Here is a 14,350-nt window from a genome sequence, read left to right as displayed (position 1 = left end):
TGCAGTGGGTGCCGTCCTTCCACGTATAAGTTCGAGTCCAGTGTGTCTACCTGTGACTTCTGCCCAGGGGCCTGTCTGTAATGGGTGCTGTTCTTCCTTGCATAAGTTCTCCATACTAACTGGGGCGTAGATATGTACCTCTTTTCTCTAGGCTCAGAGTCCCCCAAAGGTGCCATCGGCCACATTGTCCCTACTGAGAAGACCATTCTAGCTGTAGAGAGGAACAAATTGCTGCTGCCTCCTCTCTGGAACAGGACCTTCAGCTGGGGCTTTGATGACTTCAGCTGCTGCCTGGGGAGCTATGGCTCCGACAAGGTGAGCGGGCTGCAGGGAGCAGGGGCAGCCTCAGGACCTCAGCCTTCCTCCAGCTGGAGGCAGAGATGTTCCAGAGATAAGCGAGCCCAAAGCAACCTCGCCCACTTTCCCTACAAGGCGTGCTGCCAGCCTGGGAGGGAGAGGACTCAGTGACTGTGCAAAGCCCTCCTTGGGCTGGGCCTCAAACCCTCCTTCCAAGGCTTGCAAGTTGGCAGTGCACACTGTCACCTCCAGAGCAGAGACTGGCTGAACACGTGGCCACATTGAGCCCACTCACACTGGCACTGAGTGTAGGAGGGAAGTCCTGGGGGCTCCTCTGGTTCCAGTCATGACTTAGACTCAAAGGACACACACTGAGCATTCAGGGGGCTGGCAGGAGCAAGCTGTTTCCCTACTGGTCCTCCCAGCCTCCGTGTAAGCCATGCAGTCACCTCTGCCTTCTTGATGCGGCCCCTGCCCTCCTCCCCAGGCCCCATTCCTACTCCAGCTCCCCTCCTCTAATTCCATCACTTCCAATGAATTCCCTACCCCGCAAGCTCTCCCCAGCCCCTCCCTAGCCTTGCCCCAACAACTTCTTGAGGCAGCCATGGAACTCAGCCCCACATGTCCTCCCTCCTGATCCCCAAGCTGAGCCACCCCCTGCTGGTGCTCATGGGGTCTTCCCAGCATCCCTGACTTGTCTCCTCCCACCTGCTGGAGGAGGAGCTCCTCCTTGGGGACCAGGGATGGTCTGGATTTTGTCACCAGGGACTGGCTCCTGAACACACGGCATGTCCCCAGTTCCCAAGGCACTCAGACTGGCCCACATCCCCCTGTGGCTCTATCCTGGGCTCCTGTCCCTGCTGTCTCCACAGCAGCACTAATCCCCCTTATCTCCCATAGATCCTGATGACATTCGAGAACCTGGCTGCTTGGGGCCGCTGTCTGTGCGCCGTGTGCCCGTCCCCAACAATGATCGTCACCTCTGGGACCAGCACCGTGGTGTGTGTGTGGGAGCTCAGCATGACCAAAGGCCGCCCGAGGGGCTTGCGCCTCCGGCAGGTATGGTTCTGCTCATGCAGGTGCAGTCCTCAAGTGGGAACAGTACCTCGTGTAGGGACAAAACCTCTGGCCAGCATGGCACCTGGGCAGGTGTGGTGCCGGAACACACCCTAACTCTGCTCACTGAGGGCCCTGCCACCCTCAGAAGCTGGGAATGAGTGAAGTGAGGTGTAGAGGGTGGCCCACAGCTCAGCGTCGTTCAGGAGTATCATTTTATTCCCATGGTGCATTTGACAGGTACACAGGGCAGGTGCCTCCACAGAGGCCCACACCTTACCGAGAGATGCCGGGCCATACACAACCACTTCATGCACATGGCAGGTCTGGGGAAACAAGTTTCCTTATACCAGATAGTATTTTTTGAGCATTTTGCCACAAGTTGGCCTTTATGCCAAGCATTTTTACATGGATTGCCTCATTTTAGTTTCTTGACAGCCCTGTAAAATAGGTGGCATGATCACCCCTACTTTATTGGTGAAGGAAAAATGAGATGTAAAGAAGTATAAGTGGTGCATCCAAGGTCGAATGAAAGACTTTCCGAAGGGAAGTGGTTGAGGTGGGAGGAAGAGGAACCATAAGCCAGGAGGCTGAAGATGTGTACCACCAGACCTCATAGGGAATGCTAATCACAGTGGCACTTAATGTTTGCTTAACATTCCAAATGCACCAAGGCCCTTCTGTATACTAATTTTTTTCCATGAAGAAGGAACTGTTATTTCCACATTCAGACAAGGAAATTGAGGCTCATAACAGCTTACATTTGAATCTAGGTTTGTCTAACTGTAAACCCCATGCGCTCTCCTGCATACTCTGGAACTTGCCCTAGAATATCACTAGGGGACACTTTCAACTCTAAAATCCAATTCATTTCTGTGTCTGTTTTTTGGTTGGCCACAGAGCCCTAAAGTAACAGAAACAAAAATAAGCTGTATAAAATCAATCACGCTTGTAATCCCAGCACTTTGGGAGGCCGAGGCGGGTGGATCATGAGGTCAGGAGATCGAGACCATCCTGGCTAACATGGTGAAACCCCATCTCTACTATAAATACAAAAAATTAGTCGGGCGTGGTGATGGGTGCCTGTAGTCCCAGCTACTCAGTAAGTTGAGGCAGGAGAATGGTGTGAACCAGGGAGGCGGAGCTTGCAGTGAGCAGAGATCATGCTATTGTACTCCAGCCTGGGTGATAGAGCGAGACTCTATCTCAAAAAAAAAAAAAGAAAAAATCACCACTGACCAAATTTACTAAATTGAACATGTTTCACTGAAACTGACCCTGGGTTTCTCTGGATAATTTTCAAGCCACTTCTGTCACCCTAGAGCATACCCTTGTCTCCTGGTGCCATGCAGGGCATGGAGGGTGCTGCATGAGCACTCAGCAAATGTGAGGTGAAGGAACGAATAGGGCAGTGCGAGAGGGCGCTGACATATATGCAGGGGCACTGCACCCACTGAGAGGCAACTATACAGGCGACAGGCAGGTGACCTTCACCAACTGCTGTTGTCAGTCGGCTGGGTGTGGTTCCTGATCTCAGCAAAGGGACTGGAAATGAAAGACTGGAGACCTCTCTCCCCAGTATCCCCGTTGCCCATTTACAGCTTGCCCTGGGGACTGTACACAGTTCCACCTGACCCTGGGGCTGGCCTTCGGGTACTGGGGCGGTGATTTTTCTACCATCCTCCGAGCTCCCATTTAGCAGTGAAAATGCACAGAAACACCCTCGTATCGACCCCATAAAAATGTAATTTATCATCCTCTCCTACTTCCAAATCAACAGGAAAAGATATGGGAATCCCACATGCTCTTATTTTCTAAAAATAAAACACTTTATCACTTACCTGTAAAGGCTAATGTGGCCTTGCAGGTTCCCCAAAGCACGGCTGCTCAGTGAAGGGGTCCATTCTTGACCTGTGAACAGGAAAGTCATCACTGATGAGCTTCATAGGCAGTTCAAAAAGTATTTTATTTGTAAAGATATTGCAACATTAAGGAGAAATTTTAAATTTGCTTCAAAGACAATTCTCTACCACCCCTATAAAAGTTTTCATTTTTGCATACTTTCATCCTCAGATATTACATATTTATATCTTTCTGATCAGTGTGTAGATATTTTATTCTATTTTCACCCAGTCTATCCGATTGTTTCCATTTTTCTACATTCTCTATAATTTACATTTCAATCATTCCATATCATTCCATTTCCATAAAATTGCATTTCAATTGTTTTGTTATGTCAGTGCACTAGAGTTTAATAAACCATTTCTTCTAAAACTAGACAATTAAGTTGTTTCCAAGTTTTAACTATTTTAAATAGTGCTGCAGAAAATATCTAGGTTGCTGTTTGCTTCTGATTGTTTTCTTACGATAAACTTCAAGGAGGAGAGTTATGAGCAGTGACACGGTGCCTTCCAAAATAGTTCTATGACTTAATCATAACCACCAGTAATCAAGAGCACCCGTCTCATGGCAATGTAACCAGCATGGGGAATAATTTTCAGGGGTTTTCTTGTTGCTGTCATTTTTTGCTGCTGTAGTTAGGTATGAGATGATATAATGAACTTATTTTAATTGGCCTTTTAGAGAAGTATTATTCTGAGAAAACAAACCCCCCTTGAGCATGCATTTGAAGCTGCTGTCTCCTTCCTTGATTTCTTCGGCTCTTGCAGATGGTGGGTGCTGGATGCCTTGTGGTGCTGGAGTTTCCAGGCTGGTCAGAAGGCAGCCAGCCTAACCTAAGTGGGCAGTGCCAGGCACCCAGGCTGTTTCCTGGGAAGATCAGGCAGACTTGGTTCCACTCGTAAACAACACGTGCCGGCACTGGGGCTCAGAGATCCTGTCTTTACATCCTGAGCCTTACGCCTGGGTTCCCTTCTCTGCGCTCTTTGGCATTGCTGTGTCCCCTGCGGTCAGAACTGAGTCATCAGACTTAGTTCATTCTGGCAAGAGATTCAGAAGGTTCCTGTCAACTCCTCTGCTTTCCCCTGTTCACTTGGGCAGTTGCCACTTTCCTAGGATGACCCAACTCTTCTGTGGGTCATACCCATTAACTTGCCAGCACCATCTGGTTGGCGTCACGTTAGGTTCCATTAAGGACAAATGGGAGCCTGTGGCAGAACCTTTCATTGCTATGACCAGGCAAAGTGACAGCTTTGAAAAATGACACTTAGCCTCATTGACCCAAATGAGTGAGCGATTGTCTCTGTTCTGAAGGTGGAGGTTTACCACTTGGTAAGCCAGGCCAATTACGCTTCAGAATGCCACCTCCGTGCCCCTCCAGCTGAGTCCAGGGGATGGCAAGCACGTGTGAGCAGAGGACCTCAGATCAGGGCCTGATCAGATCAGGGCCTCACCAGGCTCTGGGGTGCTGGTGATGGAATCCACACCATTGCCTGCAGCAGTTGGCCAGGGGGTACCAGCATACGTGGTGGGCCATTTCAGTCCCTTGGGAAAGTGTCCACAGAGAACAAAGCCTCCAGCCAGATCGGGACACACAGCCATCCATGAGTCAGGCCAGGTTCCACACAAGCCAAACCCGAGGGCCAAGACCAAGGAAGTCTAAGTGTCCCAGTGGCTATGAATCCAGACCTATCAGACTTGAAAAACCCCATCTTTTTGGTGACCACGTGACCTCCCCTTTTCTTCTTCCCAGTTTAGTTCAAGAGTGCACGTGCCTCTGAGGTTCCCTTACCGAGATGGCTCTCAAAGTTGGGCACATGTGAGAATCCCCTGAAGGCTTGTGAAAATTCAGATGTCAGGGCCCCATCCCCAGTGTTTCTGATTCAGGAGACTTGGGGTAGAACCCAAGAATTTGCATTCTAACGGGCTACCTGCTGCTACTGAACCTGCTGGTGTGGGCACCACAGTTTGCCAACAGTGCTTTGTATGTTGATTGCAACATGAACTGGCCAGGTGTGGTGGCTCACACTTGTAATCCCAGCACTTTGGGAGGCCAAGGCAGGTGGATCACTTGAGGTCAGGAGTTCAAGACCAGCCTAGCCAACATGGTGAAACCCCATCTCCACTAAAAATACAAAACATTAGCCAGGCGTGGTGGCAGGCGCCTGTAATCCCAGCTACTTGAGAGGCTGAGGCAAAAGAATTGCTTGTACCTGGGAGGCAAAGGTTGCAGTGAGCCGAGATCATGCCATTGCACTCCAACCTAGGCGACAGAGCAAGACTCCATCTCAAAAAAAAAATAGTTACATGAACTGCTCCCAGGTTCAAGACAGATGTAGGGCAGCACAAAACATCCAGATGTGGCTAGTCTCTGGTTGAGTTATAAGTAAAAAAATTGTTGTTTCTCCCCAGCAGAGCCTCTACCCCTGAGATGAATGAAATGAAGAGGCTAGTCATGGACACGCACATGCACACACCCCCAGCCACACAGACAACAGACTTGGGAATCACTGACTCACTCAGAATCTCCATTTCCTTATCTAGGGCCCAGCTGTATAGGGAGGGTGAAGAATTCTCCAAAGTAGCTGAATTGAGGGTCCTTCTCCTAACCTGCGAGTCTCTGTCCCCAGGCCTTGTATGGACACACACAGGCTGTCACATGCCTGGCAGCATCAGTCGCCTTCAGCCTCCTGGTGAGCGGCTCCCAGGACTGCACCTGTATCCTGTGGGACCTGGACCACCTCACCCATGTGACCCGCTTGCCCATGCATCGGGAGGGCATCTCAGCCGTCGCCATCAGCGATGTCTCGGTAAGGCTCCCGTTTCTCAGTGTCTGTGTCCTCACCTTCGCAGTAGCATGGAGTACAAGACTCAGCAGAAAGCCCAGAGACACAGAGACTCTGGCCACCCCGGAATGTTGAGAGGGCCCCACGTGTGTGGAGCAGTCGCTGTAGATCTCATGTGCAGCACCCAGGTCTAGCTTCAATGTCTGCTTCTTTACTTTCCTCCCTCTGGTGGTGGGGACAGTGGGAGGTGTCTGCTTTGCTGCAGGCACCAGGGTGCTGCAGCAGAAAGACTGGTTTTTAGTGAGGGTTTTGCTAGACGTGGCTGACTCATTTAGCTCTTTACCTTCAAATCAGTGTTGACTTGGCAGGTGTTTGGTCTTCATGGCAGTGCAAGCTTCTCTGCCTGTCCTTCCATACTGGCTAACAAAGATGAGGGAGATCAATTTATCGGTTTGAAATTTCTTCCAGACCAAAGCCCTGTCATGGGATATGGGGTTCCCTGAGGATGCAGAGGTTTCTGCATCTGCTCACAGAAAACCTAAGGGGCCCAGGGCATAAATAAAATGGGCAGAGGGCTCAAAAGAGGAAGGATGATGTAGGAGCTTCCTGGTTCCAATTTTTGCTGAAAGTGGTGCTCCAAGTGGGCTTGAATTCAAAACTGGATTCAATGTTAGATGAGTAGATGGAGTGTGAATGGGTGGGTGGATGGAGAGGTAGATCAGTGGATGCATGGGTGGATGGATGAACAGATGGATGGATGGGTGGATAGATGAGTGGATGGATGGATAAATGAGCAGATAAAGGGATGAATAGGTGGATGGAAAGATGGATGAAATGGATAATGGATTGGTAGATGGTGGGTTGATGTATAGAAGAAGGCATGAAGCCTTCACCTGGGAGAATATAAAACCCATCAGGAATTGTGTCTCTAGACCCCAGAGAAGCCTGGTACCAGGACAAGTTGTCCTGCAGCCAACTGATTTCAGTCTGTGCTTGCTGGGTGTGGGGCAGAGACGTATCAGACATGGTCCCTGGCCTCAGACAGACCATCCCTAACAATTCTTGAAATTCTACAATGGATCCCAGACCAGGGGAATATGGAGGGGCACTGAGCCCCATACATCCGTTCTGTGATTAGGGCAAGGCTCAAAGGGATGGCCCCAGGGCCTCAGTGACAGTGGCCACTACAGAATAAACAGGACTTGAGGAGCAAAGACTCTAATGTGAGCATATCAGGAGATACAATGGGGAAATTTCTTCTCAGAAATTCCCTCTTCAGGGACATTGCACAAGCTTATGAGCCACGTGCAGTCATTGGAACCTCTGTACCCTGCCCTCCACCAGGTGGCATCTAAAACTTCTTTATGGGGCAGGGCTGGCCAACCAGGTGTAAGTTGTGTGTCCAAAGCCAGGGCTGCCCTTCAGGCTGGATCTTCTGTGGCAGTCAGGGTGTGGCTGGGGAGTGGGATCTGGGAGGAGCCTGAGGGTGAGCCAGGTGCCTTCTGCCAGGAAAGAAGTATCCAAGCACATGACTGCAGTATGAAAAGAAGTCAGAATTTACAACTGTGTGAAAACACAGCAGACCTGTAAGTCAGCTGGAAGGAAGTCTTGGGGTACCTTGGGGGTCTTCAGAGCATGGCAAATTGAGGGTACTTGGGTGTACCAACTGGGTAGCTGAGTATGTGGCTGATGGGCAGGCAGTGACTCCAGCTTAGAGTGATACCAGCTCTCACTGCACAGGGCACCATTGTCTCCTGTGCGGGAGCACACTTGTCCCTGTGGAATGTCAATGGACAGCCCCTGGCCAGCATCACCACAGCCTGGGGCCCAGAAGGAGCCATAACCTGCTGCTGCCTGATAGAGGGCCCAGCTTGGGACACAAGCCAGATCATCATCACCGGGAGTCAAGACGGCATGGTCCGGGTAGGTGTGTCTTGGGCTGAATGAGGACATGACACAAGAAATGTGTTCATCTCCATTCTTCTGACTTCCTCCAGGGGGCCAAACCTGCAGGTTGCATTTGAGACCATTCCAGAACAGCTACCTACAGCAAATGAAGCTGTAGGTTCTTTCCAGGGAAAGAGTAAATAAATAAAATTATATATATAGTATTACACACACAGACACACACACAGGCACACACACATACACAGACACAAACACTAAAATAAACACTGTTACAACATATAAAAGTTGAATGGTTAAATGCAAAAGATTATATTCCAGTGCTAAAAGGAGATATTTGTGTCATCCATTCAAACAGAACTTGCCCACCTATCCACTAATTTATCTACCCACCAACCCATTTATCTCTCTACTCATCTACCCACCCATGCATCTACCCATCCATCTCCCTATCCACCCATCCACTCATCCATCCATCCATCCATCCATCCATCCATCCATCCATCCATCCATCCATGCAAGCTGAGGCACCCAGGCAGTCCCCTCACAGGACTTTGTCAGTGGCCTCTGCAGAAAGCAGGGCATTCTGGGCTGGTCTGGGCTTGGTGGGGTGTGGCCTACATCGGTGGGACAGCCAGAGGAGCCTGGGGTGGCCGAGCTGCAGGTATATTACTCTCCTGGGCCCGCCCAAAGCATGAGTGAGGGTCTTCTGTGCACTTAGCACTCATTCATTCAATGTGGTCACTGAGTTCCTAGACTGGCCCAGTGCTGTGCTAAGCCTGGCATGGGGCTCACGGAATCATTTGAGAGGAGGCTGGTCCTTGCCCTTTGGTGATATAAAATCCAGACCCGGTGAGTGAGAAGCCATTTTGAGTGAGTTGGCCTCAGGGCTCCCACAAGCAGGATTAGCACCAAGGGCCAGACACAAGATGGGGGTGCCCAGCCACCCAGGGGTGAGGGAGGACTCTAGAGGTGGTGGCATTATGGGCAAGAAGGCATTGGTTGAGCAAAATGGTAATAAACTGGTTGCAGAGTCACATCCCTGCAAGTGAAGGGTGGTGGGGGGATAGATGAGATGCACTTAGGGACATGGGTGGGGTAAACTCATTCAAGGTGCAACTGTGATCGGCCAAACCTCCACATGAGGAAGCTAGAGCCTAAATAACCTTTTACCTGATAGTAAATTAACATCAGAAGTGAAAGGGGGGCCATGTCTTCATCCCTTCCCTGAGGGCCCCCCTAGGTGTGAGGAAATTGACTAGGCCACTCCGAGCTTGCAGACAAGATCATCTCCCCAGCCCATGACATTTGCTTTTTTGGGGCAGGTTTGGAAGACTGAAGATGTGAAGATGTCTGTTCCTGGACGGCCAGCAGGAGAGGAACCCTCGGCTCAGCCTCCAAGCCCAAGAGGTACCTGACCTGCTAGGGATGTGGCTGTCCTGGCCTTGCCCTGCCCTCCTCACCTCCCCTCTCTCCACCTCAGCCCAAGGGCTGCAGCTCCTCCCAGGTCTGCAGAGCCTAGGGAGGCCTAGGGAGGCACAGAGAGGTTCAGTGACTTGCCCGAAGTCACCCAGCAAGCAGACTATCCTCACATCTGCCGCCATCACAGCCACAACGGCCTCAGAATAACCTAACCATAGATACTGGAATGTAACCACCATCACTAACCCCTCCATAATGAACACAGGTGAAAACCTCCCCATCAAAGCTGTCACCGCATCATGTCCATCACAGCTGTCTAGTCCCCGCCCCCATCATTACCTCCTCCAGCTCAGATTTCAGAAAAGATTGTGGCTCAGAACTGGGACATCTTTATTGGGACCCACAATCAAACACACTTTCATGAAGTGAGAATTCTATCATCCTGAGTGCTTCTGTTAGCTCCCTGTTTGCTCTGCATCCCAGAACCTGTGATCATCCACAGGAGAGAATTTCCCAGATTTCAGAGGGCTGCCTTCTGAAGGGAGTAGAGGTTTGCAATTCATTCATTTCTAAAATACAGTCCACACCTCTTTGATTCATGTAGTCACCCATTTGTGGATTCTTCTTCATGCAAGCACACACAGGCATTTGCTCAGCCGCTGCTGTGTCCTAGGCTCTATATTAGGGGTCCTTTCCTTCAAGATAAAAACACCTGGGGACCCTTGTCGACAATCTGGGCTGGGCCAGGACAATAACATCAAAAAGATCAATAACATCACAAAGATGCAGATTAAGAACTGCATCAGTTCGCAGGTCCTGTTTCTCTAGGGTACTTGGAGACCACCACAAGGAGTCAGCCTATCTCAGTGTGAAAGGACAGAAGTGTGTGCATTCTAAGGAACTCAGCACATCTTTGGAAAGCAGAGGCCAAGCTCCCTCCCATATCTGCTCCCACTTGGAAAGGCTCTTATTCCCCAGCCTGCTTACAAAGCAGTTTTCTAGTACACCTGCATGAGACTGCACACCATTTTAGTTTGGACTCAAATGCCCACTTTTGAAGCTACTGGGGCCCAGTAAGCTAATGGCATTAGCTAAGCCTATGGTTGATAAATGGATGTCTGAGAAAGAATGCTGGATGGATGGGTGAATGGATGGATGGATGGATGGATGGATGGATGGATGGATGGATGGATGGATGGATGGATAGATGAAAGTCACCTCAGAGCCATTCAGTTGGTTCTGGCAGTGCCATTGGATTTGCAGGTTGTGGTGAGGTTGCACTCATTGGTCATGGGGTCTAGTGAATGAGAAGCAGGGTGAAAAGCAGGAAACGAGGTTCTAGACCCAACTCTGTCACAGCAACTTCTCTGGTCGTCTGTCAAATGGAGACACTTCCTGTGCATCCTAACTAGTAGAATACTGATGAGAGAATAATAGTAGCCACAGACAAGAATCTACCCCAAATGCAGGTCATTGTTGCCATTTTTGCAGACTTTTGAGAGATTTTTCTCTCTGGACACAGCAGCTGATGGCATTAGGAAACTTACTTAAGGGGGTCTTAGACTGACAGGGAGCCCCAGATCCACATCCTTCCTCTTTGTCTACCCCAAAGTCACTGCCACCCCATTGGATTGACTGCCAAGATTGTGATTACAGTTCAAGGGAGGATTAACATGAAATGACAGGATGACATGGACATATTCAAATAATCACGTTGGGCTGAAGTTTAGAGTTAACAAATCTGAAATATGTGCAGATTTACAAGCCTAAACTTCTGGAGGTCTTTAATAAAAAGGCATGTTGTTCTTACATTGCTCAAAACTGCTTTGTTGGAAAGGGACCTGTATTGGGCATGACACGTGAATATTTGCATATGTGTCCTCTTGGCATGTATATTACTGCATCCCTCAAATGTCTTAAGGGGCAAGAAAGGAGATCTGTGAAGATATTAAGCATACTGCATTTGTGGGAAGATGTAATCTAATTTCTGCTTGGAATTCATTTGTTTGCCATTTGCAGCAAGGCCCAGCCCAGTTGAGTACAATTTATTTCAGGAATTGCCTCAAAGATTTGGACTCAATCTGGTACACAAAAAATACTTGGGAGAAGCTTGTTGTTTAGATTTGTACACAAATGTACAAATGCCTGGTGTGCTTTGAGGTGGTTTCTCCCACCTGGACCCCTCATGCGTTTCCTGGCACTTGGCCTGTGTGCACACATGGGTGGTCACCCCAGGACAGTGGGGGCTGTATCATCTCTCCTACCCTAAGTCCAAGGAAGTGGCCTCACAGGGACGTACCCAGCTGGCGTCTCTCCATCTCACCCTTCACATTGAAGGAATTACTGTCTGTCCCCAAATGCAGTCATTAAAATGAGTGAAGTAACAATCATTGAGTTATATTTTTTGAAAAAACGTTCTCAGCATTTAATTATTGGTTGTGGCATGAGAGGATTAAGATAAGTTGATAATGCCGACTTTATGTAATTTATTTTTACTAGGCAATTACTGGCTGCATTACATCCTGGCAGCAAGGTATTGTGGGGCATCTTATTAAGCATAAAGCCAGTAAACACTGATGAACAATTTTGCTGAACTAGGCATGCAATTTAGAAAGCAATAATACACAAATCCAATTTGGTACACAATGGATACCGCGGCACGTCAGCACATGTAACTATCACCGCCTGCAAATTAAATTGGGACGGCCCTTTTTGCAACAGCACAGGCCAAGATTAAATATATTTCCCCCTCAATTTAACAAGTTGCTGACCACAAATATAAATATGTGCGTATGTGTTTGTGGCCCTGTGTTGCAGATGCACACTGCGTGTGGGAAGCCGACCTGGTGTTCTAACTCTTCTCTCCCATGCTCCACACAGGCCACAAGTGGGAGAAGAACCTGGCCTTGAGTCGAGAGCTGGACGTCAGCATTGCTTTGACAGGGAAGCCCAGCAAAACCAGCCCCGCGGTGACCGCTCTGGCCGTGTCCAGGTAAGCGTGGCCTTGTTTCTCTGGGTCTCCAGCAGAGGGCACTGCAGCCACCTCTAGGAAAGCCCCAGTGGTTCTGAGTCCAGGCCACCTGGTCAAGGAGGCCACCTCACTCCAGGACGGGCCCCACCAAGCACAGGATGCAGCCTGCGTGGCCGTGTAGAGCCCCAGGAAATGTTTTTCAGGGTTTTGTTGTTTGTTTTGCTTTTAACTCACACATGCCCTTGCTCTCTTGCTCTTGAATATGCATACATTCATTAAGAAATCCAAGAGGTAGAAGTCTATTGTTTTGTAATTTTATGCTAAAGAGAGCCTTTTCCCCTGAGTTCCACTGCCGACCGTAACATTTGGTGTGATGATTATCCTTCATTAACAGAAAGTGCCTTCTGAGGGCTCTTAGCTGCTGTAGCATAGCCAAGCGTCAGTCCCGACACTTCATACCCGTTATTTGACTCGCAGTAACCCATGGAGGTGGTTACTGTCATTAACATCCTTGTACACACCGGGAGGTGCAGCCTCAGGGGTCGCTGACCTTGCAAAGCTGGCCTTCCTTCTTCCCTCCCTGGTGTGGCGTGGGCTGTTCCGGCGTTCTCGGTGGGGGCACTACACAGTGTTTTAGATGCTGGGTGGGGTAGAGTGGGGTGGGGTGGGCATGGTGGTAGGGCCAGAGCCTCACTCTTTGCAGATAATTTGCCATTTGTTCTGCCCTGGTCCTAGCTATATCTCTGGCGGGACAGGAGACTCATCTGGAGGCACTGGAGAGAGGCAGGGCCTCGTCCTGCTCCCTGGGGCCTGAGCTTCCCCACAGTGCTGTGGGAGCCACCACCCTCACAGCTCAAATGCTCTCCCCTCCCCTAAGTGGAAACCTTCTCCATTCCTCCCACTACCTCCCCTGCCTCAGGAGAAATTAGGCCAGGGGCAAGCTCTGCTGGGCCCCGGATAGAGTCCCAGAGTTGCAATATCCCGCGTGCTGGCGAGGACAAGTCATCCTGTCCCGCTAACGTTCTTGTCTTTTCTTTCTCTTCCCAAGAAACCAGACTAAACTCCTGGTTGGTGATGAGAAGGGGAGAATATTCTGCTGGTCTGCAGATGGATAGGAAGAGAGAGGCAGCAGAGGCTCTGGCACTGCAGTGCCAGGCTGAGGGCGGCAGAGGTGACTGGGGCCTGAGCTCTGCCTACAGAGGAAACCCCCAGGGCCTCCCTCACCACAACTCTCAAGGAAGGGCCTCTGCTTCAGAGCTCTACACCCCAACCTTCTCCATGACCCATGGGAATTCTATGAAAAAGATGAGCGCACACACTCGGAGGGCTGAGCAGCACTCTGGAAACTATGACTTGGTGATGCCCAGTTGCACACGAAATTACAGATGACTCACCTTATTAAGGGCTATTGCACTGAAAAAAAAAAGATGGGGTTGCTTACTGGAAATTATTGTATTGTCTTTATTTTATTAAAGCAACTATGTTCTAAATGCAGAAGGGCTCTTGAGTTTTAAATTGCCACTCTATTTCACTTACAATGCTGCCTTTCTAAGTGTTTGTGTTTCTGTCCTGAGAAAGGCAGGAAGGCTTCAGGGAAGCACATCCGCCTGCACAGCCTCACCCAGCCCCTACCCGTCTTCCATCTGGGACACTGGCTCTTCCCCCACTTGCCCATAGTGTAGGGGCCTGAGAAGTGAGGGGCCACTGTGAAGAAGGCTCAGCCTCTAAGCCACAGGACATGGCTGTGGGTGCTGCCCATGGCAGACTCAGGGAGGATGGCCTGGGGTGATACACCCGCTTTGGTGACACACCCACCCCCATCTCTACAGCCTGCAACAGACAGGGGTTCCAGCCAGCTCCTGGCTCAGCAGTCTCTTCCCACGGCCCTGGTCCACACTCAGCTTCTGAGCTGCAGTTCTTCCTGGAGAAACCTGCACTGCTGTGTGACTTTTGTTTTCCACCTGAAAATGCATGGCAGGTGGGTTAGTTTCTCGTGCCCCTCTGAGGAATTCCA

The 14,350-nt window shown here is 49.9% G+C and overlaps 1 protein-coding gene across 9 annotated transcripts in view; it reads left to right on the top strand.

Annotated features, from left to right (window-relative positions):
• Positions 1-13,830, top strand: part of WDFY4 (WDFY family member 4) — a 295,757-nt gene extending 281,927 nt beyond the window's left edge. For 8 of the 9 annotated variants that reach the window (XM_050805477.1, XM_050805483.1, XM_050805484.1 and 5 more), the window contains 7 exons: positions 131-315; positions 1,198-1,356; positions 5,883-6,062; positions 7,779-7,961; positions 9,269-9,353; positions 12,246-12,357; positions 13,385-13,830. In XM_050805477.1, the coding sequence (XP_050661434.1) occupies positions 131-315; positions 1,198-1,356; positions 5,883-6,062; positions 7,779-7,961; positions 9,269-9,353; positions 12,246-12,357; positions 13,385-13,451 (971 nt within the window). In that variant the 3' untranslated portion in view covers positions 13,452-13,830. The remainder of the gene's footprint in view (positions 1-130; positions 316-1,197; positions 1,357-5,882; positions 6,063-7,778; positions 7,962-9,268; positions 9,354-12,245; positions 12,358-13,384) is intronic. The other variant, XM_050805485.1, reaches the window with a different exon arrangement.
• Positions 13,831-14,350: the final 520 nt, after the last annotated feature.

This window comes from Macaca thibetana, chromosome 9, assembly GCF_024542745.1.
Source record: "Macaca thibetana thibetana isolate TM-01 chromosome 9, ASM2454274v1, whole genome shotgun sequence".
Lineage (NCBI taxonomy): Eukaryota > Metazoa > Chordata > Mammalia > Primates > Cercopithecidae > Macaca > Macaca thibetana.
The sequence above is the reverse complement of the archived record's forward strand: the minus strand, read 5'-3'. Positions and strand labels throughout refer to the sequence as shown.